General features: G+C 35.6%; 2 protein-coding genes across 7 annotated transcripts in view; one reads left to right on the top strand and one right to left on the bottom strand.

Annotated features, from left to right (window-relative positions):
* The window catches only part of RALGPS2 (Ral GEF with PH domain and SH3 binding motif 2), a 155,333-nt gene that overhangs the window by 41,010 nt on the left and 86,329 nt on the right, over positions 1–27,994 (bottom strand). The window lies entirely within an intron of this gene.
* Positions 666–22,827, top strand: ANGPTL1 (angiopoietin like 1). Its single transcript, XM_006734125.3, has 5 exons — positions 666–1,116; positions 6,614–7,459; positions 18,463–18,656; positions 20,089–20,359; positions 22,132–22,827. Exons 1-5 carry the CDS (start codon positions 1,107–1,109, stop codon positions 22,317–22,319), a joined length of 1,509 nt encoding a protein of 502 aa, XP_006734188.2. The 5' UTR covers positions 666–1,106; the 3' UTR covers positions 22,320–22,827.

Genomic DNA, 27,994 nt, shown 5'->3' with positions numbered 1-27,994 from the left:
TATAGATTTCCATTTATTTTTAGTAATTATATATATGAACAGTTTTATCTTAAGAGACATTACAGAGTAAGATATATCACAACATCAAGTTACATCTGTTTAAAACCTTCTGAAATGGCAACTTAGTAAAACATTTAAAAATTCTTCTACACTGGGACGCCTGGGGGGCTCAGTTGGTTAAGTGGCTGCCTTCAGCCCGGGTCATGGTCCCAGGGCCCTGGGATTGAGTCCCGCATCGGGCTCCTCGCTCAGCAGGGAGCCTGCTTCTGCCTCTCTCTCCCTCTGCTTGTGCTCTGTCAAATAAATAAAATCTTTAAAAAAAAATAAATAAAAATAAAAAAATAAAAATTCTTCTACACTAAAAAGAGTATTACATTATTTAGGTGGCTGCCTCCTGACAAAGTCTAACTCTTGTTCTTTGTAACAAAAAAAACCTTATCAGCCTGTTACTATTTCTGAGAAGTTGAGTACTATTTTTTTCAGTATTCAAGTTAAAAGATCTCTGGCCAGCAGACTAAAATGTTTGTTTTATAATTGCCCGCTGAACTATGATAGTTTGTTTCCAGATGGTGCCCTTCCTTCAACCTGCACACAGTCTCTCCTTGTTCAGAGCTATTCAGCCTCCTGCTGATCCCACTACCCCCACCCCTATTTAAGGCTACGGAGAGGAAATCCTAAGGAGGAGATTTTCCCCCCTAGTCTCCAGCAATTTTTTGGTGACGTAATATGTGGGCTGAACTTGAGTTTACCGAGAAAGAGGGAATCACTATTCAAGGGTGCTGTATATACAATCTGGGTCAGCTGCAGCTGGTTACTGCACTTCTCCATGTGGCAGTCAGAGCAAAGCCACAATGCTTTCTCTGCCGGATTAAAGACAGCCCACAGACCAGAACTTCCACTATACTACTTAAAATTACATAGGTGGCTTGTCAAGTTCAATTGATTAGTGTTGTAAGAAGAAAAAGAAGGTCCTTATTACTGCTTGGATTTGACGGTCCAAAACAAAAATGCAATTGCCATTAAAGTCACAGATGAACAAACTTCTACACTGATTTTTTAAAAGCAAGAATAAGAGCAGCAAGTTTCTGGGTCTGCTTTATCAACAGATGCATAAAGGTATTTTAATATTTCTTTTATTTTTCTTTAAAATTCTGTGTATGTTCAAAATTTTACATTTGTAGGAATTTCAAAATCTTTTATTAAACAAAGAATTTAAAAATATACTACAATTTATTTTAGTTGAAAAAGGTTTTTTTTCTTTTGCACCTCTATGTGAAAAACTGATCATTATGTATTTTGTGATGATTAATGCATGATTTGAGGTTCAATTTAGTAATATTTGGTATATATGCTTATACATTGGTACATACATGTTAGGTTTCAGAAAATAAGTGCTTTAGTGACCCTAGAAATTTTAACAAGTAACAGATTAAATGTGTAAGGTTTATAACACAGTGATTAAAAACAAAGGGTTACAAACAAAAGAAAAGAGCTGTAAACATGAGTTTCTCTCCACACAATTCCAGTGTGTGTGTGTGTGTTGGCAGGTCACGTATACTGTTCGAGATCTTAAAGTACAGCTACAAAACACAGCTAAAAAAGATATAAAATTAACTGAATGGCTTTGCAACAATTCCTCAATTATAGTATAACCAAATATTAAGCAGAAATTTTTGTAAAGATTTAAGCTATATCTGTGGTATTTCTTGCAAAAACTCAAGATTTTAAATAACTTTCCAGGTTTACATGTAAGTTATTTAACTTGGGTAACAGAAATTAAAACTGCTATACCTAGAATTACTTAAGAAAGCAAAGTTATTGATACATTAAAAAAAAAAACCCTAAAACTTTACAGATTAGGACTAAGGAAAAAAATAAAATGTGACAGAAATATTATGTAAGCAGTCAGCAGTAAAGTAGAAAATAAGAACCCAGAAGATACAATTACTTAAATACATGATTAAAAGACCAAAAATATATAATATTTTTAGACAGACATAATTTTGGTAATCATACAAGAGGTTTCTTTCACTGCTCTACTTTAACTGTATTATGAAAACTTTTAAAAATAAAATTACTAGTTAAACACCAAAGACACTTAAGTGTTTTATGATTTGGGGATCCTCTGTTCTTTTAAAAACTAAAGACACTGAATGGTAAGAATCTTCAACAAGCAAATAATTGTAGAGCTCAGATTTCTTCAACTTTACATTCATGTCTTTTCCTTAAAGATTCAAACTCTAAATCCTGGGAGGATCTCTGTTAAACATATTTAAAGAAACTGATAAATTGTCCAAGCAATTCTACCATTTCTCTCTTTTCCGCTGCTGCTTGCTGTGAAAAGTGCAGGATCTCGTTAAACCTCGGTTCTTACTGAAGCCTTAGGCAAGCCCTGAATCTGAAACCCCAAACACACAGATAACTCCTATCCCTTCCTTCAGAGGGGGTGAGACTGTTCTCAAGTCTTTTCCCAGAGCATAATTACAATCTAGAAGTATCTAAGGCATCTTCAATGCTTCATAAATTTAGGGTCATTGCCTCATGCTGTTTTCAGTGCACGACATAGTCAGTTAAATGTCTCTATGCATTTACCATCGGAAAGGAAGTAACTCCTAATTTTTATTTCTTCTCTCTACTAGCTGGCAGTGTTAGCAACTATGAAGAGAAATAGTACCAATAAAATTAACCCAAAGCACGGACAACTTTTTTTCTTTTTTCCTTTTTTCTTCTAAAAACAACCAAGCAAAGACACAGATTTAAACTTAAGTATACTGTAACTAATTTATAACATTCTCTTGGGACCTAGGAAAGTTTTAACATATACAGAAAGGTTTTATGAGGTAACACAGATTTATAGATCTTGCACTTTTAAAACAGAACGTGGTGGGAAAATATTAAATAAGAGAATGTTTTCAGAGAATGTAACAGTAAATGTATTTTTAAAACCAGTTCTTACTCATGACGTAGCTAGTCTACTACTTCAGAAATGTGGCTCCTTATTCTTCTTTAGGTGACAACAAAGTCATTACTTTTATAAGGTCAAAGGAATTATATTTATTTAAGAACAAACGTTTAGTTGCCTCCTTTGAATATTTAGGTCAGATTCTCTTATGGTACACAATGATTTATCTTACAATTTAATCGTATAGGAGCCCACAAAGAGCCAAGGCAGAACACACCAAAGTGAAGCTATTGCTATTTTAATTTCACATCTCTGTTCTTTCATGACAAACACTGATGTAAAGTCACAATAACAGTCTTGGATTATATGTTCTTAGTTGTCCTATACAAATCTGTGTCTGGTAGGAATACAAGCTATTCCAATCAGAATATTGTTCATGAAATCCTACTTGAAGTTTCATGACAGCTGCTGAATTTCCCTTGTTTTGGTAACTTATCTCATAGATTTAAATAATTTTATGATCTAAGAATTTCCATTCTATTATTAAAGTGAAATGAGTGAATCTGAGGACTAGTAAGTTCACTAGGTAGGGGAAATACTGTACATTTTACCGTCCCAGTTTTAAAAATAAACCATACCTAAATCCCATGAATCTGCAAATATAACAAGAATCTTTTATTGGTAACTCTAGTACAATAAGTCCTTTTCTTACAAAATAGATGACCTTAAGGTCTAAATTTTCTCTTGACATCAGAGACAAAACATAAAAACAAAAAACTAAAAGTACTCATCCAAGTGTGCTTTTGTTTATCAGTAAGGAACAGAAGGCCTCTGATATAAATATGGAATACTATTGTGCTCATTCCTCCTCTCTTGATTATGTTAGTGAGAGAAAAATAATTTTCCATACCCCATTCACTCTTTGCTTTATTTTCATTATCAGTCCACTTTGAAAACACCATTTATTTGAAAACACCAAAGGAGACATGGTTTTAAAAAGTAGCAGTCATCTTTATGACTATGTTAAAAAGTCCATATTTCATGGATCTTAAGAACCTTTATTTTTTGGGAGGGTTCCTAATCACAAGTTAGATATGTAGCTATCAACTGATACAATACATACAGGGCGAAAGGAATGACAGCAGAAAAGTTTGGGACTGAAAAATGATGGAATCAGAGCCTAACAAAAACGATTCACAAATACCTTTTCAAAAATAAGTAATGGGTCCATGTAACGACCTACAAACCAGGAAAAGACTGAAAAACAAGCAGCACAAAGTTAGGGCTCCTCCACAGTTACAGCATGACTAGGATAAAAAAATCACAGGTCTGGAAAAGTTAGGAGTAGAAGAATTGAATCCAATCTGAGTGCTAATTTTGGCTTCTCTGGGACTTTATTTTTTTGTAAAAAGAGTATTTTCTTTCACAGTGTTGTTGTGAATGCAAATAGTTAACATGCATTAAGCACTACATTCATGTAAGGGATTGTTATGCTATTGGTGATAGAAAACAGGACAGAATATGTTGCCATATGCTGTAGTGGTTAATGAAAAAGAAAAACATCAACTCTGGAGTCTTTTGCCTAGGTTCAAATTCTGGCTCCACCTCTCAGAAGCTGTGTGACTCTCTGGGTAAGGTACTTAAATTTCTGGATGCCAGTCCTTCACTGAAAATGAGGACTGTAGTAATCTACCTCAAAGGGCTGTAGTTACAAGCAATTGACTTAATACATGCAAAGGGGCTTCAAACAAGGCCAAGCACCCAGTAAGTATGAACTACTGTTATGACTACACTGCTATTATTAGTTGTAGGCATAAACAACTTGGAACCCATCTTCTCAAACCAAAAAAACAAGAACTTGGGTGGAAAGTGGGACAGAAGAGTTCTTAGTGTATCCACTGCCATCCTTCAAAAACAGAACAGGCATGCAGTTTATCAGAGGGGGAAGGTGGGTCACGTGCTCCAGCAGCCTGCTTGTGCAGCTGAGGGAGTGGCACGTCTTACCTGTTTTCTACTGCTACTACTCCTGAGGGAGGTAACTTGTGAGAAAGGAAGCAGCTTTGGTTCTTAGAGCGAGTACTGGTGTTTCTACAGAAATTGTACAGTGAGGGACAGGGGTCTCTCTGTCACAGCAAAAAAAACACTCCAAGCGCACATGCCAGCAAGACGTACCACTGCTGTCCACGCTGACTGAGGAGCCGGGGAACCTGAATTCCTGACCTGGTTCTAATCCTGCCGACTTGCGTGGCCCTGGCTTTCAACAGGCACCTGGGTGCAAAGAGGTTCTCTAAAGCACTTTCCAACTCTAACAATCATATTCAATTACAGAGAGTTTCTTTCCTTGGTAATGGTTACAGAAAACTATTGAAATTGTACTACAATACAGTTCGGTAGAATCTCTGTTAGAAGAATGAAACTGCTAAAAAAAAATGAGTGAACCTGCTAAATCATACATAAGCTTAGAGCATTTACATGATTATGGTTTAGAAAACACAATTACCCACAAAAATGACTGTAAACATTCTCTCATTCTTAAACTTGTCACTAATCCCAAAAGGACACACTACAAAAACAAAAAATATGATCCCAAAACTTGCTGGTTTGAGATCTAAGAATGTGTCTTTAATTAGATAGATAAAAAAGATATTTATTATAGAGGGCCAATTTAATTAAAAACAGATAATATAAATATAAAATAATAGCTAATAAAGTCACCTCCTATTAACTTTAATACTAGTTAGGGAAGAGGGGCGCCTAGGTGGCTCAGCTGGTTAAGCATCTGCCTTCGGCTCAGGTCATGAGCTCAGGGTCCTGGGATCGAGTCCCACATCGGGCTCCTTGCTCAGCGGGGAGCCTGCTTCTCCCTCTGCCTGCCTCCCCGTTTGTGCTCTCTCTCTTTCTCACTCACTCTCTCAAATAAATAAAATCTTAAAAAAATAAATAGAATATTTAATACTAGTTAGGGAAGAATGTTTTAATCAATGCTTTACAAACACTGTGTATCATTTTCAGAGTCTTAAGACAGTGAGTAAACTTTTCAAGGGTAAGAAAAGTGTCTTATTAGGGTCTCAAAGCACCCAAGAACACTAACCCTTTGCCTTTGCACACAGTGGGCACTGAGCTGAGGAACAAAAAGCATTACAATGAGGTGGTAGTTGGAGAGCTATTCTCTGAAACCTGAATTTTAAACAAATGCAAAGGCATCATGGTGTTGAATTTAACAAATCAGTAACGTTAATTCTGGCCCAATTTAGTAACACCAATAGATACCCAGTTCTCCCCCTGCCTTTTTTTAATATATTATTAACTTTAAAATTAGGTTAAAATGAATTTTTTACTTTTTCCCTTCATTATTCTTTTACTTAAGAAAAGACATGAACTTTAATGTAGTTTTCCAGTAATACATTTTAAAATTCTAAAAGGAAATAGTATATTTAACAATTTTCGATAAATTAGAAAGTGCAGGCAATGTAATCCACATGGCTGAAAATTCTGTTGGAGCACACTGGTTTTATTAGTTTTTGTTTATTTTTTAATGGAGCACCTCAAATATAAACAATTATTCCTAACACCAATATAATACAACTAGCTAATAACAATATCATCTTGACTGCAAGATGACACATCCTGGGTTTTGCTCATGTTTATTATTCTACTTTTTTAATTTATTTGCTTATTTATTTATGTTTTCATTGGTTTGTTTTCCAAAAGACTTCATACAACCTCATTTCAAAATGAAAGCTTTTATCTGGATCCTAAGTGTGCTATTCTTCCTACTAATGGGCACTGGACACTGCAGAGGCGGCCAGTTCAAAATAAAAAAAATAACCCAGAGGAGATACCCTCGTGCCACAGACGGTAAAGAGGAAGTAAAGAAATGTGCATACACATTCCTGGTACCTGAACAAAAAATTACAGGGCCGATTTGTGTCAATACCAAAGGGCAAGATGCAAGTACCATTAAAGACATGATCACTAGGATGGACCTTGAAAACCTGAAGGACGTGCTCTCCAGGCAGAAGCGGGAGATAGACGTCCTGCAGTTGGTGGTGGATGTAGATGGAAACATTGTCAATGAGGTAAAGCTGCTGAGAAAAGAAAGCCGTAACATGAACTCGCGTGTTACTCAACTCTATATGCAACTACTACATGAGATTATCCGTAAGAGGGATAATTCACTTGAACTTTCCCAGCTGGAAAATAAAATCCTCAATGTCACTACAGAAATGTTGAAGATGGCAACAAGGTACAGGGAACTAGAGGTAAAATATGCTTCCTTGACTGATCTCGTCAATAACCAGTCTGTGATGATCACCTCACTGGAAGAACAGTGCTTGAAGATACTTTCCCGACAAGACCCCCATGTGGCTCCCCCTCTCGTCCAGGTGGTGCCGCAGCACATTCCTAACAGTCATCAGTACACTCCCGGACTGCTGGGAGGGAACGAGATACAGAGGGACCCAGGTTATCCCAGAGACTTAATGCCACCACCTGATCTGGGAACTTCTCCCACCAAAAGTCCCTTCAAGATACCACCAGTAACTTTCATCAATGAAGGTAAGTTACCTCTTACTGTTAAAAATGGAAGTATGAGGTTAATACGTTTTATGGTTTATGAAACAATGCACATAGTAAGCCCTTACTCTTCATCCTGGTGATGTAATTATACATGGACATTTTTGTTTTCTATTAATCAAGAATTGAACTTAAATACACCTCTCAGCTCTGAGTCTAAGAGTTCCTAAAAACAGTGTATTCTGTGAGGAAAGTACGGCCTTCCAACCAAATTCTTACAATCTAAGTTACTAGCATTAAGACAGCAATGAGTCCACAATCCACTTCTAACCTCTACAACCATCCTATCCGCCTCCAGCTAGGTCCTCTTGCTGCTCAACAATCCTTTTGTTTACCTCTTGCTGCTCTTCTCATTCTCCTCCTTTCAAAGGAACATTTAAAAATTTGCTTTCACTCTCCTTAAGCCTATAATTATACTTCCTCCTTACCTCCACTCTCAGAAATGCACCATCTACTGCTGTACTGAGATGTCTCCTCAGGTCCGAGGTTCCTTGTTCTTTCTTATCTTGAAAACATCTGCACGACACCCATGGCTTCTTGCCCTCAGTCTTAAAGAGGAAAAGGTATCCCTTCTATTTTCCAAGGCTAAACAAACTACAATTTGTATCATATACCCAGTTTTCACTACAGTATCAAAAAACCCTAGAATTGATCCTAATATCTGTTGCTCTATTTCTTAATTCTTTCCTTCCTTCCTCCCTTCTTTCCTTCCTTATTGATCACTGATCTAAGTGCCCAGAATACAAAGATGAATAATCCACCATTGTTTGTTTGGTAAGCTCACTGCTAACTTTCTAAATATTTTATTTTACCCCTGCATCCATTTTCTCATAAAGCATTCTCCTGAATTCTTTACAGGTTGATTTGTTTCCTCAGAGTGGAAAGAAAAGCCCAAATGCCCAAAATTAAAAAATAAATCACAGTTCATTCACTTATTGAAAAGGCAGCAAATAAAACTGCACATAGACTATGGAATAATTTTAAACAAGAAACAGAACAAAGACTGGAAATGCATATAGCATAAAATATCTCTCTGCAGCAATGGACACCACTGACCATTCACATCTCTCTTCTTGGGCCTCCACATCATAATATTCCGACTCTTCCCACTTCTCCAGGTCCTTCATTTGCATCCTCTTCCTCTTCTACAGCTTAAAAAGTTTTCCTCAAGATTCTCTATTTTACAGGTCTCACACACCTTCAAGGCTCCAAGTATCACCACTGCTCAAATGCCTCCTGCCTGGAGCTCTCCCTCCTGATTCTAACCAATGCTGAATGTTCACATCTGGATGTTCTACCATCACTTCACACGGCGCTGCTTCTTCCCCTGAAATGCCTTCTTCCAGCTTATCTGTCAACCTGGCAGATTTCAAGGCTTAAGTAAAATATTATCTTAAATGTTACACATTCCTAGATTCAAACAAACAGATCTCGATGGCTCTTTCCCCAAACTGCTACCTATGCCTTGAACACATTTTCTTTTCTTTTTTTTTTTTTTAAGATTTTATTTATTTATTTGAGAGAGAGAGAATGAGAGAGAGAGCACATGAGAGGGGGGAGGGTCAGAGGGAGAAGCAGACTCCCTGCTGAGCAGGGAGCCCGATGTGGGACTCGATCCAGGGACTCCAGGATCATGACCTGAGCCGAAGGCAGTCGCTTAACCAACTGAGCCACCCAGGCGCCCCTTGAACACATTTTCTATATCACATTACACTAGGGTTGTTTGCATGTCTGTCTCCTGCTAGACTGAATGCTTCTGGAAGAAAATGAACTGTGTTTTCATTTTTCTACCTCAAACATCTAGCCAGAATCAAGCTTTGGCACATTGTGCTCAGCGTATTTTAAGCACTACAATAGATATTTGAGGAATGAGTGAATGAATAACTAAAGCCTAAAATAATCTCTTACCCAATCTAGCATTTTCCTTTTAGAAATAATTATTATAGAGGTAATACATATTTATTGAAGAAAATCTAGAAAATACTAATAAGCTTTTTAAAAAACTTCACTGAGGGGCACCTGGGTGGCTCAGTCGGTTAAGTGGCTGCCTTCGGCTCAGGTCACGATCCCAGGGTCCTAGGATCGAGTCCTACATTGGGCTCCCTACTCGGGCGGGGAACCTGCTTCTCCCTCTGCCTCTGCCTCTGCCTCTTCCTGCCTCTCTGCCTACTTGTGCTCTCTATCCTATCTCTCTTTTAAATAAATAAAAATCTTAAAAAAAAAAAAAAGCTTCACTGAATATCCAAATAGAAATAAACAGAAGTTAACATTTCGGTAATAACCTTCAAGTCTTTCTTTTTTTCCTTTCTTGTTAACATGGTAATCACTTTTCTTGCAATTTTAAAAGATAACTTTGTTCTTTTTCTTTCTCTGTGATTATATCCTTAGGATAAACCTCCATTAGTAAGACTGATGGGTCATCTGATTTTGATTTCTCTATTGTGATTTATGCTGCTCCCTATTTCTGAATTTGCTTGGCTCATCTCTGTTACTTCCCTCCTGCCCCACACACGTAGTCAGCTAAGTTCTATCCATGTTGCTTTTCTGTCTTTCATGGACTTGTCCCTCATTTCTTTTTTTTTTTTTTTAATTTTATTTGAGAGAGAGAGAGAGAGAGAGAGGGAGAGACAGCACACACAGGGGGAGGGGCAGAGAGAGAGGGAGAAGCAGGCTCCCTACTGAGCAGGGAGCCTGATGCAGGACTCAATCCCAGGACCCTGGGATCATGACCTGAGCCGAAGGCAGACGCTTAACCGACTGAGCCACCCAGGTGCCCCTTGTCCCTCATTTCTATTCAGAGCCAGAACTCTAACTTAGATCCAAGTTATCTATGGCAGCAGCTGGAGGATAGAGACTTCTGGATTATTATAGCTCTGTAACCTTGGGGGGGGGGACTGCTCTGTACCTCAGTTTCCTCATCTGTAAAAAAGAGGATAATAATTGTACTTACCTTACAGAATTTGACACTTGAGGAGTGCTTAGAACAGTGCCTGGCACTCAAAATGTTAACTCTTATTAGGAATGGTATAATAGCTTGTTGACTAGTCTAACTCCATTTTCTCTCTCCATCAAAATATATTCTATTTGGCAACAGATCTATCTTCTTAAACTACTACTCTGATCACATCACACTTCTGCTCAGTGGTTCCCCATTACACACAGAAAATGTGAATTTTGCTTAGCCTGGGTAAGAATATCCTCCTCAAATGAAACCTACTTCTTTAACTTTCCTTCTATTAATTTCCTTCACAAATACCATCTGCTTTAATAAAATGAATCAACTCATTGTCTTTGAAATATTTATCATGCTTTCTGCCTATCAATTATAAGGCTCAGATAAAATAAAATAAAGTAGCAATTCCTCCTTGGAGCCCTTGTTGACTTCCTCAGGCTTAAAGTAATTGCTCTTCTCCATTAATTTCTTTTCTCTGGGACATAAAATATATACAACATTCCTTATATTCCCTGTTGAATTATCAGTTATCTTTACATGTACTTACAGCACTCAAATACACATCTAAGTAAAATGCCTTCCAACTATAATGTAAGCTTCTTCCTGGTGGATGGATATTGTATCTCATTTGCAGATGCTAAATAAATGTTGGGTTAACTTACTACATTTTTATAGAGCTTCCTAAAGTTTTCATTCCACAGACCTTCATGAAAGTACTTTAATACATTCTACTGTACTGGATTAATTCAATTTATACTGTTCTAACTCTCAGTAACAACAGGCTAAAATACCATTACGTTAGGTAAATGATGATCACTATTAACATCCTCACACCCTTTGATTTTCAAAGGAAAGATGTATATACAATGATCCACTGGGTATAGAAAGAAAAAATATGTATTTTTAATGATCTTTTAAAAAGTATGTGTTTTGTGTAAGCTTTTAATGTATACAACTTCTCAGCAAAGTAGTTTATTCATATAACATAAACAACTGAAGTGTGTGGAATTTTTTTTTAACTGATGGAATGTACAATTATGTAGGTATGGAGATGACCACCATGGAGTATTTTCTGTGGGTGCTAATCTTAAGCGGATGGTATCATCAGTTCTCGAAGAAATTATTATTCACATACTCATACACTGATATATTAAAAAATGCTTATACAAAATGAGCTATATCAGTTCTAGATTTTATTATACATTGAGCTATAGTGCAGGAACAATCTTGTATTTCAGAATTAAATCCCATGCTAGGGATTTAGCATAAAAAAGTCCCATTAAACAGACTTTTGTTTTAATAAAACAATGGTGTTTATATTCCCATTAACCAATCCTTAATGTAAAAATTAAGGGCAGACATAACTTCTGTTATTCACTATTTATTTGTTGTTATAAGTAAACATTAACTTTTCACTTATTTTATTCTATAAATATTGGTCTTTGATATTCAAGGACATAATTAGCTACACTATAAGAATGGTCATTAGAACACTAGCGAACATAAAAGGGAAAGTGCACAGAATTAAGAAAACCTGTTTCCTTTGTTATTAACCTTGGAGAAGCGACTTTGCCTGTCTGGATCTGTTCTCTCATGTGTATAAGGAGTGCTGGTTGGACTGGACAATTCTAACATCATGTCCTAGTTCTAATATTCTATGATTCCTATCAAATATAAATTACTATAAGTAATAATTAAACTTGCCCTTTCTTTTCTTTATATATAATGTGCGAAAATCTGTGTTTATATTATTATCAGACTGGAAAATATGTCTGAGCTGTTTGGGTACTTGCACAAAAGGGGCAAAGATGGATGGTCCTGCTGTACTTACAGATGCTCTGGCACCAAGAAGTTTGTATTACTGTACGTGTGGGGACGTGGTCTAGAAGACTAAAGTCTCTAAATGTATAATGTGTATGTATTATTTTAAAAGTGTTTTAGCCAGTCAGAAAAAGTCAAATACTGTATGATTCCACTAATATGAGGTTATCTAGAGAAGCCAAATTCATAGAGATAGAAAGCTGAATGGCCGCTGGTGACGGTTTCAGTTCTGCAAGATGAAAGGAGTTTTGGAGATTGGTTGTACAATAAAGAGAAGGTACTAATGCCACTGAACTATACATTTAAAAATGATAAAGTTGGTAAACTTTGTTATATATATCTTACCATCATTTTTCTAAAAGGGTGTTTTAATGACAATTTTATATTTTCTTTTAAAATGGTTATAAGAAAAATGCACCTCAAAAGAACTTATTATGAACTTAAAGCAAACAAAGCAATACTTTTGTTAGATTAAAAATAATTACCTCCAGAAACGTTACCCTCCCTTCTAGCTTAAAAACAAAATGGGAATGTAACTACACGCCTGGCAAATTGCCATCAATAAAATTCTTAACTGTTATTCAGTGGCTGCATTTTGGGTTAGTGTTTTATAAAAAAAAAAAAAAAATCACTCTTTTACAAATGGTATATTTATGAATATAAGTTTATTCCTTATAGGTGGATGGACTTGAGAAAGTTCCTTCACAGTGTGTTAGGGCATAGATCTGAGTATCAGGAAATTTGGATTTTGGCAAGACTTTTTTGTTGCCTCTTTTTTAAGAAAGACTGCTGTGGTGAATAAATGAGGTGACGCACATAACATGTTTTGTGTATGGTCTGACCACCAATTATTCCATTTCTCTGTGCCCTTCCCTATATGTGCCGTGCTATGCCATGTATGGGGACATAAATTGTAACCTTAAAAAGTTAAACCCGAAAAGCAGTCATTAGAAACTTAATATGCTTTTCAGTGGATAAGCTAATTTTCAAGTATTTATAAGGCTTCTTATTGGTAAATTTTAAAGACACAACTGGTTTCGGCGGAATACTTATATTAACACTTAAAAAAGAAAAACTAAAGACTGCTTAGATAAAAACGGGCTGTTGGAATAGGACTCTTGTTACAGTGATGGGAAACAATTGATAAACTCTTGTAATTAAAAATTAAAGCTTGGGATGCAAACTGCATTTGAAACTTATAGATTAATAAACATAGTAATCCATATTATTAGAAGAATTTATTATTGCTTCAGAAAGTATTTACCTCAAACTTCCCATTCTGAAATGTTGTCAAATATATTTATCTTATACTTAGCTCACAACCCAATTAAAAAGTTTACCTCTCAGAAAGATTTTACTCGCTGGCCAATTATTTGAAAGCTCTAAACTGATTATCTTTTTTGTCCTGTTTCTCCTATCACAAAGAGCACAGGATGGACAAAGTAAGAAAATAAATGACTTTAAAAAGGGAAGGTTTTACCTTTTAACTTAAGCAATTAAACAGTTGCTTTACAGAAAAAAGACAGGTATGTTAAAGATGGTTCCCAGTAAAGGTATAGTCAAAGTATGAAAGAAATTTTGTTAACCCACTGTTCTGGTCAAAATATAGGTTCTTAATGAAAAATACATGTTGGGAAATAATGTGGCATGACTGGTCAATATTTTTCTTTCTATGAATCAGATCTATTAACTGGAGTTTGTTAGTCCTATACCTATACAGACTTAAATCATCAAATAAACTGAGCAAGAGAGACACTGGTCCTTCAAATTCAATGTACAGAATTCCAGTTTCCTGCATTGAGAAGAGTCTAATTGCGTGTCAACAAAGATGAAGACTATTTCAAGATTACTCAATGCAAGAAAAAGGTTAATAAAATTCCTATTTTAAAAGAAAGGTACTTCCAGTCTATACCCTATGTGCACCATTATGAACAAATTTCTGATACATGTCAATTAATTTATTCCTAATAATATGCAAACCTGCAAGTTAAATTTGACCTCTCAAAAACAAAGGTGTTACTTTTCTACGAGTCATTTAAGAATTCCTATTAGGCAATGATTTTTATAGTAGAGAAAAGGAGTAAAACATTTAATATAAGAATGTCTTATAATCTAACTCTGGAGCAGAAAGTAAATAACATATTCAAGTAATAACGAAAAAATATTTCTGCCAAGATCAACAATACACACTGGCTAAGACGGGTTAATGGTTTATTTATAAAAATAAATACAAATACTACATTCTAATATTTATTATCTTTACTGAGGAGAAAAAAGTAGCTAAAAGCACTACTAATTTTATACACATGTTCTGGAAAAGGATTTCAACTAAATATTCCTAAGCCTTTTGATCAACTAAGTCTAACAGGCATCCAAACTGCAAATATGAAGCCCACCACAAACAAGTGGGTTGAAAATTAAAGATCATTTTAAATTTGCCTAAAATGAAGTCTTATCAAACGAAACCAGGATTTAGAAAGCCCAGCACTTTTCAATTTGCTTAAATATCCAAGGGCCTTCAAATAGCAGAAAACAAATGCTACTCTACAAATACTTTGTTAACATTCAAAACCTTGATGTTTCTAAACATTTTACAGCAATTCAAATAACCTAATGAAAGTCCAACTGCTGAACATATACTGAAATATAAAATGTAAATTGTCAAAACTATAGTCAAGTTGACTTGACTCTATGGTTGTTTCTTTACCCCTTGACCCTAAAATTTTCTAGCCTATAGCAGATGCAGAAAAGACACATCTGGAAAAAATAATGTACAACTGAGGAAATTCTGGAAACCACGGTGGCTACCAGGAATCATTTAGTTCAACAAATATTTGAGTGTCTAAGTGGGCCTCACCTGTGTGGATAGACAACCAAAAGATACAGTGTTTGCCATGAGGAGTTGTATGAGTAAACAAATGACTACATTACCATGCATCACACAAAGTAATCTAAGAATGGACCTGGAAATTAGACTTCACTTTTCCTTCTATTTCACTCCCACGCCATATTAAATTTATTAAATAAGCATATATTTACTAAAGGAGCTACTGCTGTGTGTCAGGGACAGCAACAAAGGAGAAAAGGAGGCAACTAAGTTACTGATGATGACTACTCTGCCAAGTACTGTGTTAAAGGTTCTGAATACTTTGTAATTTAGATTCAGTAACTGATAAGGTAGATAATAAAAAATAATTCACGTTGAATTTTAATGGAATGTGATCTAATTTATGGCCAGTCTGATAAGCTCAAAATGTTATTTTTATCATCGTTTCTGTTATTTTTATCATATCAAAATGTTATTTTTATATTTATCACAGCTTATTTATAAGCTTTCACAGACTAACCAATATCCTCATGAATACAGAACTATAAATTCTCAACAAAATTTTAGCAAATCTAGCAATACTTAAGAACAATAATACACTATGACCAAGTCAAGGTTATCCCAGGAATACAAGGTTGGTTTAACATCAAAAAATAATCAACAGAATTTACCTATTAACAAACAAAAAAAGAAAACCCTATTAGTTCAGTAGATAAATAAAAAGCTTTTGACAAAATCCAAAGCCCATCATGATAAAAACTCTTAGAAAACTAGAAACAGAAGGGAGAAGAATTTTTAAAGTAGTTATTATAGCTTAAAGGATACGTTCATAACGAACCCAAGACTGGAAACTGCAGAAGAGAAATAAAAACTATTAAAAAAGAATCAAACTGAGGGGCGCCTGGGTGGCTCAGTCAGTTAAGCACCCGACTTGATCTCAGCTCAGGTCTCGATTTCAGGGTTGTGAATTCAAGCCCTGTGTTGGGCTCCATGCTGGGCATGGAGTCTACTTAAAGAAAAAAAAAAAAATCAAATTGAAACTCTAGAACTAAAAAATTCAATACCTAAAATAAATGTGACCCAAGAAAGACAGCATTAAGTACAGTTTCTCAAATTTTTTACTATTGTGTAGTGTTTAGTCATTGTATTATAATTTTAAAAAGTCTGAAACAGAGAAATATCAACAAAACATTAAAATGTGGGCTAGAGAAATAGATCATCTCTTGATTTTGTGTGTGGTTTTCAATTTCCTTGTATTTAAAATATGAAGGCAAGTTAATTAATTCATTTACTTAAAAACTGATTGATAGAAAAAAATGAAATCTTGCCATTTGCAATGATGTAGATGGAACTAGAGGGTATTATGCTAAGCAAAATTAGTCAATCAAAGAAAGACAATTATCTTATGATTTCACTGATATGCAGAATTTAAGAAACAAGGCAAAGGAACACAGGGGAAAAGAGGAAAAAATGAAACAAGACAAAACCAGAGAGGGAGACAGACTGTGAGAGACTAGTAATCTTAGGAAGCAGACTGAGGGTTGCTGGAGGGGAGGGGGGTGAGGAGGATGGGATGGCTGGGTGATGGACACTGGGGTGTTGTGTAAGACTGATGAATCACAGACCTGTACCCCGGAAACAATACATTATATGTTAATTAATTAAATTTAAATTTAAAAAAATGACTGATAGCCCGCTAACAGTTAAAACACTGATAATGTGAAGTCAGAAGAAAAACAAAAGTAGTCTCCATCCTCAAGGACCAACCTAGAGGGAAGAATTCAGTCTCTAAGACCCCCTTCTAATGACGCAATTGTGTATTTATTTAGTGAGATGAATCCTTCCCCAATTACCCCAAAAGGGATCCTGTATATATTGGCACAGTATAGATAACACATTTCTCAAAATTTCAACAATCCTATTATCAATATAGTGAGGATTTTCTTGAATGAGCTTTACTTGACTAAACTCTATTTTCACATAATTTCTAAAAGTTGCACATGTCATAATTTAAATATTTCTAGTAAAATATAAAATTTGACAACTGGAATTTCTACACTTTTTTTGTTGTTCTAAAAGATCTGCGGGATAATTCTTATTTCTGAATCACTTAATACTTTCACATGCTTATAAAAAACTAAAGGATCAAAACACTGAAGAATGGTGCAACTAAAGAATGTTCAGTGAAACTTACAAGGATCTTTCTTTAGATCCAAAAAATGTGGAAATCACAAGTTCAAGAGTCAGATCCTCTACAAAAGATTTCATAAAATGTTTTATCATTTTAAAAGATATGAAGAACTTACTCGTGTATTAAAAAATAGGGAGGGACTCCATAAAACTATGAAACAACGTAAGAGCAAATGTAGCCAGCAGCTCAGAGCATGGACCCTGGGATTAGAAAGAAATGGATTTAAGTCTAGGGTTTATTACCTTCTAAGATAAAGGACCTTAGACTAGTTAACTGTTTCATCTATAGAACATCTGTAAACTATCACAGGGTCATTGTGTAGACTAAATAAGAAAATTACTGTTAGTCATATAAATTGATACAACTCTTTAGAAAGGCATTTTGCCAACATTCCTGAAGTGTATTCTTACGGACTGCTGAATGGGGGAAAAAAGCTAACAGATTCTATAAGTTTGGGGAACTCTGGTTTATTTCAGGGCTTCTTAATCTTTCATACGTGCATGTACACTGTGGGTTTCCAAAAAGGTAATATAATACTTAGCAATAATAAAACTTATTTGACCATGGTAGGCCGTTTTCACTAAGTACCTCAAAGGACTAGTGTGTTCCACTGAAATCAAATTTTGGAAACTGTAAACTGGGCACTATGAAGAGCTATAAAAGTGTTCACGCCCTCTTGATCCAGTAGATCAATCCCACAGCATTTTTATAAGTTAATTATTTGAAAACCTGAAGCCAATAAGACGACACTTTGCATACTTTTATCATAGTAAAAATCAGATGAAACCTCAATATCCAATGACAAAGGAATAAACAGTGATGTATCAGTGTTAAAAATTTAGATTACAGCTACTAAAAGCGCCAGAATGAAGACTGTAGTTCCACAGAAATTTCTGTTAAAAGACAGAATCCAATTTTCTATGCATGTCAGAATTAAGACAACATAAAAATCTATGTATATGGACAAAAACTCACAAGAACAGTGGAAAATGAAACAAGTTAATTTTCCATATAGTGGGACTGGGGTAATCCTTTTATTTAGTTTCTTTAACTTTTATGGTGTGGTGTATGTAATAGATAAAAAGTGGTATCTGTAAAGAAAGATACAAAGGTAAGACTTTTGATTAAAAACTATTTTAATATGGCTCTGTTCCTATTAAGTTTCCTGGTAATCAATGATATTTTAATTATAGGACCATTCAAAGACTGTCAGCATGCAAAAGAAGCTGGACATTCAGTCAGTGGGATTTATATGATTAAACCTGAAAACAGCAATGGACCAATACAGTTATGGTGTGAGAACAGTTTGGATCCTGGGGGTTGGACTGTTATTCAGAAAAGAACAGATGGCTCTGTCAACTTCTTCAGAAATTGGGAAAATTATAAGGTAAATCAGTGATTGAGACCTCAGAGGTGGAACATACAGCTCTTTCAGAGTAGCCATTCTGTGCAATAAGTAACACAGTTTTAAAATAACTACCCATATATTTTTCATTATCTACCTTTGTCAAAAGGTAATTCTCATCTCCAGTTTTAAGGTCAAAATTAAAAGGTAAAAGGGAAACCGAAGATATCCTTTAAACTGCCCCTTTTCAGTCTGGATGATTTTTACATATATTTAATTCTTAGCAAAGACTACTGCTGATTCCATTTTCTAAAAAGACAGCTGCTTTTTTCTTTATGACCATGTTTGTACCCATCAGCAACTGTATTTAAGCAATAATATGAACATAGAACTTCAAAAAATGACCCTTTCTCTAGGACTGATTACCTCTGATAATCATCCCCCGTGTTTTAAACTGCTAACACCAGACACTGGTGCTTCTGGGAGGTAACGTACACCTGGACTGTCATACAGGACCAGAGCCATGCTGTAGTAATGCTGGAAAAGTAAGCAACTAGTTTTTGTTAATAATTTTGATGTTTACATGCTAATTTTATGAGTGGTATACACCCTCCAGTTTAAGGATGGCAGATGGGGGAGATTGTATTTTCTAGACGGTCAATTCTTCATTCAAAATTGTGTAAGTCACGTGATTACTCACTTCTAGGTGACATTTTACTGGCAGTTAAAAATGAGACATTAATACATCCATGTCAAAAGTTATATAAATTTCTAAACAAATAACTAGGGGGAAAATAGTCCTACAACACAACCTTCTTGAAAACACAGTGTTAAGATCAGGTTTACCAAGCCTTACATTGTGCTGCATACCTGCCATGGTGAATGCTTACTGAAATAGGAGAGTTCATTGATTGTTTTAAAAACAGTCTGCAATTTTTCCAAGGTGGAACTCTGAAGATTACTGTTATATCTTCTCCTATTTAATTATAACAGAGCTAAAGAAGACAATTTGTTTTAACAACAGAATACTATCATTTTTATTGAGTGATCATAATAATGTTAGCTACCCTTTTTGTCTGACTATTGGGGTGAGGGGACAGTTACATAAATACTTTCAGGAAAAAAATTTTGGCTCTTTGTGTATGAGAGAGATCAGGAATCCTTTTCAGGGATTTAGGTAGTTCCTAGTTAATGTTTTTAGTAGCTAGGAATAATTTTCATTCTCTTTTGCCTTTTTCTTATCCATAAAGTTTGAAGCTAGCTGTGCAAATAAACACAGACAAACTAAGAGAAAGCAAAAAAAAACAAAGTGACTATGTGGGGCTTATAAAGATGAGGTGACCTATTAAAAGGGAAGTTCACATTACCACTTAAATGGTGAACAGTTACGTTATCAAAGATTTAAAACTTATCCGTAAAAAAGTTTACTATCTCTACACTTATTTATGTCCTCATGCTGTTTGTTTATTAACAGAAAGGGTTTGGAAACATTGATGGAGAATATTGGCTTGGACTGGAAAATATCTATATGCTTAGCAACCAAGATAATTATAAGTTGTTGATTGAATTAGAAGACTGGAGTGACAAAAAAGTCTACGCAGAATACAGCAGCTTTCGCCTGGAACCTGAAAGTGAATTCTTTAGACTGCGTCTGGGAACTTACCAGGGAAATGCAGGGGACTCCATGATGTGGCATAATGGTAAACAGTTCACCACACTGGACAGAGATAAAGATATGTATGCAGGTGAGTAAGAAAAAACTGATGTGCATTCTTTGTAGAACCACTAACTGCTATGCATTACAGAGAACCTTGCTATTAAAGGATATGCTACTAAAAATCTTTCCATAAAGGTAATTTTGGACTCAGTCATAGGTTACATAAGCTGCTGAAAGGTCAGTATCTCTTCTATAAGGCAATCCCAAAGTGTGAATGCACTCTGTGAAAAGCAAAGTTCTATCATTCTAACCTGGGGGTGGGGAACAAAGCAAAAGCTCATTCACCTGGCAAGAAAACTCTCTAATGCCTAAAATTCATAACTACTACTAACTAAATACCTACCACGTGCTCGGCACTGTTGTAGGTGCTAAGTATACAGCAACAAAAAAAGTTCCTGCCCTTCTAGAGCTTACTCTCTAGGAGACAAAATGATTTGTCAGGTGGTGACAAGTACTCTAATAAAAATAAAACCAGTGAGGGAAAAATGAGTGATGAGCAGCTGGGGGTTAGATGGGTGCTATTTTATACAGAGTGCCTGAGAAAGGTTACTTTGAGAAGGTAACATTTGAATAAAGACCTGAAGGGAGTGAAGGAGGCCAGCCATTTGGGGACATGGCTTTGAAAAAGGCATTTCTTAGTACCCACATGAGAAGGAACAGTAGGACTGCAACATATGGTAGGAAGAGCAAAAAAGCTTTATTCAGAGGGGAAATTAATATCCTCTTTAAACTCAGTTAGGCAATCCAGATATAATAACTCTTAACATTGGGGTGCCTGGGTGGCTCAGTCGGTTAAGCATCTGCCTTCGGCTCAGGTCATGATCCCAGGGTCCTGGGATTGAGCCCCATGTAGGGAGCCTGCTTGCTTCCCCCTCTGCACCTCCTCCCCTCCTGCTCGTGTGCATGCAGTCTCTAATAAATAAAATCTAAAAAAAAAAAAAACAAAACAACCCAACATTAATTTTCATATACTTCTACCTTTTTTAAAAAAAGATTTTATTTATTTGTCAGAGAGAGAGAGAGAGCACAAGCAGGGAAAGCAGCAGGCAGAGGGGGAGGAGAAGCAGGCTTCTCACTGAGCAAGGGGCCGGATGCAGGACTCCATCCCAGGACTCTGGGATCAAGATCTGAGCCAAAGGCAGATGCTTAACCAACTGAGCCACCTAGAAGCCCTACTTTTGACTTTTTAACCCAGGTTTGTGGCCCTGATAAAGAGATATCCCTCCTGAAAACAGATCTATTTTTCTGTTCAGCTGTACCTTGGCCAGGAGCACATAGGTCTCTATGTTAACCTATCTTATAATGGCAAAAGAGGAAAAAAGGAAGAGATATAACTGAAGTATTCACCATATTTACAGAAACACATTTGACCACCTGAGTGCTATTCTATTTTATATTATTTTGTGCTATTTTAAGAATTCAATTTTCCCAAATTTACTTTTAGCAACTCTGTATCTTTCTTTCCCAATCTCTCCAATCTCTCCCTCTTTCTCACAAATGCCATTTGTGTTTTATTTACCCTGCTACCCAGAAAATTGAATCACTTAATAAAAAAAAAGCATGTAGTAAACAAGCAAAGGGCAAGATAAAGGCAATTCAAGTGATATTTCAAGTAGTTGACACTTCAGGAATAGTAACAGAATGAATGAAGAAACAAATCCACAAAGATAAAGGTAACTGAAACCAGTAAGAAAAACTCAAATTAAACCGTTCCAAAGGCAGCATAAGTTTTTGATGGTTTGCAGAGTACCACACTTAGAAGAATCCTTTACTTTGATATCTCTATTTTTTTCCTCAAAGGAAACTGTGCCCACTTTCATAAAGGAGGATGGTGGTACAACGCCTGTGCACATTCTAACCTAAATGGAGTATGGTACAGAGGAGGCCATTACAGAAGCAAGTACCAAGATGGAATTTTTTGGGCTGAATATCGAGGCGGGTCATACTCCTTGAGAGCAGTTCAGATGATGATCAAGCCTATTGACTGAAAGAGAGACAGTCTCCAACTTAAATGACATAGAACTCTGTATTTTTCAGTTCCTAAAAATGTAAATGTTACATATATATTGTTTTGCACAACTCATTGCTACAGATACAGTTTTTAAAACGAATGTTACCATAACTGTAAAAGGGGATTTATAAATGTAGTTTCATCTTCCTCAATATACTGCAGAAGGTTATTTGTACCCACAACCCTAGTTATTTTAAAAACTATATTGATTAAATACAGGCAAAGTTTGTTTTATAAAATGTAAATATTTGCCACAATGTATAACAAATCTTAGCTTTATTTTAAATCAAAACTGAATACATGTTCAAGAACAACTTATTTAAAAACTTTGAGATTGCTCTAACTTCCAACAGAAAAATAATTTTAAGATTTCAAGCCAAGTAACACATTTTATTTATAAAAATATAGACAGGAAATTAGAGAAAACTCTAGTTTTGCCAACAGAAAATATATTTTGCATTGAATAAAAGTTATTTCAAATTGAATTTGTGCCTTTCCCATGAAATGATTAGATCTGAATTCTTGACAACATATTTTATGCCAATTTCCCAAAAGAATTAAGTGACCCACGGGACCCACGGTATTAAAATACGTATTTTTAAAACAAAAATAATGTATGCAATATTTAAATAGTCAATTTACAAAAATAGAAATATACAAATGATTTTTTCAATATCATCTTCATATGATTTGCTGAACATCAAAATTTCCTGAAATGCATGTTTAGTTGTATCAGCAAAATACTGTTATTACAAAAATTTAGTAAGCCAAAGATTTTCAGATCTGAATTATAACTAAGTTTATTTATTAATTCTCTGCTCACCCTACCCCCAAATCTGCTATTCAAAAGTCAGAAAGCTTGGAGAGCTTTACAAGCATTACCACATACTGACGGTTGGGACTAATACAATTTCGAGGAACTGAGATTCAATAGCTTCAGAGCAGAATCCACAGGGGCTTGGCTGGTCCAATTTGCTTATTCCATCTTATGGTGTGTGTGTCATTTACTCACCTTTGGATCTAACAACTTTATTACCAACCTTCTGCAATAATTTCCTTCCAGAAACATGTTCATTGGTTACAGATGGCCTTCCCTTCATTCACGAACTAAAATTTTAGAGAGATCTCACGACTTTTGCTTCAAGCAGAAAGAAAAACCCAATCAGAACTGAAGATGACCATTTGAACAACTCATGCCTACCAACATAACCAATGTTTTTCTTGTCACATGTTAAAATTAAAATTCTGGTGAAAGAAGTAAAGAGAACGTCAAAACCTTATAGTATTATTATTCTTTTTTTTTACTTATGGTCATCTTCAAATGGTTTTGAAGTCCCTCCTACCATCCCCAGAACAACAACAACAAAAAATCTGGTGTAAGACTTCTGGGATGGGGCGCCCAGGTGAGTCAGTTGGTTAAGCATCTGCCTTTGGTTCAAATCATGATCCCAGGGTCCTGGCACTGAGTCCCCCATTGGGCGCCCTGCTCAGCCCGGAGCCTGCTTCTCCCTCTCTCTCTGCCCCTCTCCTCTACTCATGCTCTCCCCTCTCTCAAATAAACAAATCTTAAAAATCTTATTAAAAAAAAAGATTTCTGGGACAAATTAGGCATCTAGTTGTTATATCAAATCTTACCGGAATAAAATTTTCCTAGGGCATTCCATTTATTGACAGAACTACAGCATTTCACTTAAACATCCAAAACCCTAACAAAGGCAAGTCTTACAGAATTTTCACAGAAAAGGAATATTATATTAGTAAAACTAGAATGATGTGAAAGTCCACATACAAACTAGAAAACTGGGCTGAATGCTAAACTGTCCTGGCCACTGGGCCCACTCTGTTCTCCTTTACAGACACGATATAGCTCTGTTCTGGAGTTCCTAGAGAGCAGGGAATAAGCAGCAGAATTATATGACGGCTAAGGGTAAGTTCTAAAGTCAGTACTGCTTGGGTCTGTGGCCTAACTCTACCAATTTACTAGCTGTGTTACCCGGGGTGGTCTTTATACTCTGTTTTCTTACCTATAAAATGAGGATACAAACAGTACCTAGCTCATGTGGTTACTACGAAAATCAAATGAAAATTTATGTAAATAAATACATGTGGTAGAACATTTAGAATAAAAATCCTTGATGTAAGTAAGGACTCTGTAGACTTTGGCTATCAGATTATTACTATTCATCTATGTACTTTCTGCCACACTTGCCGTGGTGCCTTGCATAGAGTAGGTGATCAACAAATGTGTTAAAAAGAAATACTACCCAAGTTTTCAGACATAAAATTACTTTGATCTATGATCTTCATTTGCAAACCCAACAGCCCTAAGAAACCAGATCATAAGACAAAATAAAGAAAAATTAAGGTGAGGATATTCATGGTAGGAATTTCAGCCAAATGAGGATCTTCTGAGAGATTAAACGGGTCACTTGTGGACACAGGTTACCTAGGAATAAAGACATGGTTGCCCTACCTTCAGTAAGACTGAACTGTAACCTTGGAGCTGGGTTACAAAAGGATTCAGTTATTTTTAATAAATGAAATGAAACTTATCCTAAGAATGATTTAGACTCTATTCTGTACTCAGTGGGAGATACCATCAATGTCTAGGCAACTTGGCATCTCTGACATAGACTTTAAAAACTTAAGATTTTGAATAATGCCAGTATTAGACAATGCCTTGAAATTCAGTAGGTATCTACAAATAAACTTATCCTCAGGCTCCAAGCCTGGTAGAGTATAACAAGCAAATTTTCAGTCTAGTGCTCACTTGACTCTATGTATGAGTCATGATATGAGAATGCTAATTCTTCTACTGTTGTATTTCTTAGGACTCCTACTGGTAATAATATAATAAGTGTATAAAAACTTCTGAAATTATGAAAATGTTCAAAATTACTTATAAACCTGTACTAATATGATTTTTATATACTTAATAGTAAGTTAAAGATTATACCCTAACAAAATTATAGTCTTTTTAGTGTCTATGAAAGATAACCAAGTTAGAAAAGAATGATTCCACTTACAACGCCCAAGTCCCCTCCCCCTCCTTCCCTAAAGCCATCTAAAAACAAGTTCACTTTTTAATTTTATCAGTGGGAGGGCGCCTGGGTGGCTCAGTTGGTTGGGCGACTGCCTTCGGCTCAGGTCATGATCTTGGACTCCCAGGATCGAGTCCCGCATTGGGCTCCCTGCTCGGCAGGGAGTCTGCTTCTCCCTCTGACCCTCCTTCCTCTCATGCTCTCTCTATCTCATTCTCTCTTTCAAATGAATAAATAAAATCTTTAAAAAATATAAAAAAATAATAATAATTTTATCAGTGGGAGTAATAGTTATTAAGTTGTAATTCTATAGATAATTATAGGAAAGACTTGACAAATGAACTCAAAATTTTAATTTCAATACAGATACCCAAAATATTAATATTATTCCCTAATGCTTTCTTTGAACTATAAATGAAATAGTTATAATGCATATCTTTATAGCAAGTCAATTTAACCTCCCTTGTCTCAGTTTCTTCACTATTAAAATATGAATAATAATAGTATCACTTACCTTATAAAATTGTTAAGAATTAGATAATTTATGTAAAACAGAGTTGGGCATACAGGATTAAGTGCTGAATAAATGTCAGTTACTAAGATTTTTATTATTCTTTTCCTGTTAAGGTTTGCTCAAAAAATTACAAAATGTTTTTACTGAAACATCAACAAGCAGAAATGCCACTGGCAAAGCTACTGGAACGGGGTGGGGGGGGGGGAGTCCGACTCTGTTTATGATTAAAATGCAGATCTGTCTAGCTGCTACACATTATTTTTAAGGTAAAAGCTCTTAAATAAAGACTATGAACAGGGTAAAGAAATTAATGCAACCCTAGCCCCAGCCTTTTTATATCACAAGTCCTCAAGTGATCTACAGTAAACCAGAAAATTACCATTAAAGAATGTTCGAGGAATTTTAGATATATAAAAAAGAATGAGGGCAAAAAGGGTATGTGAGGTAATGGAAAATGCAGATGTAATCTTGGCTAAAGAAAAAGCTAGGGCTAGCTGCCATTTGGTCAGAGCTCATTCTCGGGATTCAAAAGAAAGTGACTGAACATGCTTTATTGCTGTTTTAGAATACAATATATAATCTAGTGAGAAGAAGAAGGTAAAGTACTCCATGGTGTATATTATCTACAAATCAAACCAAAGAAAGGAGAAGGGAATAAAAGTCTTGAAATATCAAAAGCCAGTGATATTTTTGGACCATTAGACATTTTTGAGACCCAGTGTCGGAACCTTTTATATGTTTAAGCAAGTAAAACTCTACCAAGGGAGAAGAGGAAAACTCATTAATTTCCACAGAGCTGCAGACAGCTTTGGGTTTTGTCAAAATTACCTGAATAAAAATGTGGATAAAAACCTAATATTTTTGAAAAATATTTGTACACGGGTTAGTAGAAATTTCTAAAACTAAAGTAAAATAGGGACGCCTGGATGGCTCAGTTGGTTAAGCGTCTGCCTTCGGCTCAGGTCATGATTCCAGGGTCCTGGGATTGAGTCCCGCATCGGGCTCCCTGCTCAGTGGGGAGCCTGCTTCTCCCTCTCCCTCTGGTGCTCCCCCTGCTTGTGCACACGTGTGCTTTCTCTCTTTCTCTCTGTCAAATAAATAAATAAAATCTTTAGAAAATAAAAAAATAAAGTAAAATAGAGAACTGTATCCTAATAAGAGATCAAGATAGGTTAAAACTACTGAAAAATAAGAGAGGATCAGATGAAATCAGAAGATCATTGTTAGTTTAGGCATGCTTTCTTTAAACATTTCATTAGGTGTGATGAGGACACCACTAACAAGGCCTGGCAATGAAATGTACCACTTCCACGACACAGGAGAGAGAAGAGATTATTCACAAGGTAATGATGTCAATCTGAGCCTCTGGTATTAAAGAGATGTTAACTCCCATAAGGGCAGGGACAAAGTCCGTTTTGTGGCACCACCCATACTGCTGACCAGATACTTGTTGGCCAGCTCATATACCAAAAGAAAACTGGGGTGGGTAGGAAGCTGATGTATACTAAACTGCCTCATTAATAAATCTATTGTATTTAAAACAATAAAGTTACTGGAGCAATGAGAAGAGCCAGAAAGGGATCATTAATTAATTCAACCAATAAATAGTAAGTGCCTACTTTTGTTCTAGATGCTAAGGATAAAGCCTTGAACCAAGAGATAAGAGCTTATACTCTGCCAAGGGAGAGAAAGATGAATGAAACATCATAGTGAAAATAAAATGGTGCTTTTCAGAATCAAGAATGGAGGGGACACGATATTACAGAAGATTATAAGGACAGCTTTTCTTTTCTCAAAAAAAAAAAAAGGCCAATTATGAATATCTAACAAATCAAAAATTAAAGTGTGTGTGGGGGGGAGGGAGTCTCTTACAAGAGTGAGAGGAGTCACACCTAGACACATCAAAACAATGTACGCATGTACTACAGAAAGGCAGGAGATTTTACAGAAACTTCTTTGCTTCTACTTGATCAAAAGCAATAAAAAGAACTACAATGATTATTTATTTCTGTTTTTTTAAAACATGCTTTCTTTCCCAGAAAACATCCTGAGCTTGTTAAGCTACTGCTTTTTCCCCAAACTACATGAATAAAGTAG

The sequence above is a fragment of the Leptonychotes weddellii genome, chromosome 6 (assembly GCF_054177405.1).
Source record: "Leptonychotes weddellii isolate Sample4059 chromosome 6, ASM5417740v2, whole genome shotgun sequence".
NCBI lineage: Eukaryota > Metazoa > Chordata > Mammalia > Carnivora > Phocidae > Leptonychotes > Leptonychotes weddellii.
This window is presented reverse-complemented; position numbering and strand designations above follow the sequence as displayed.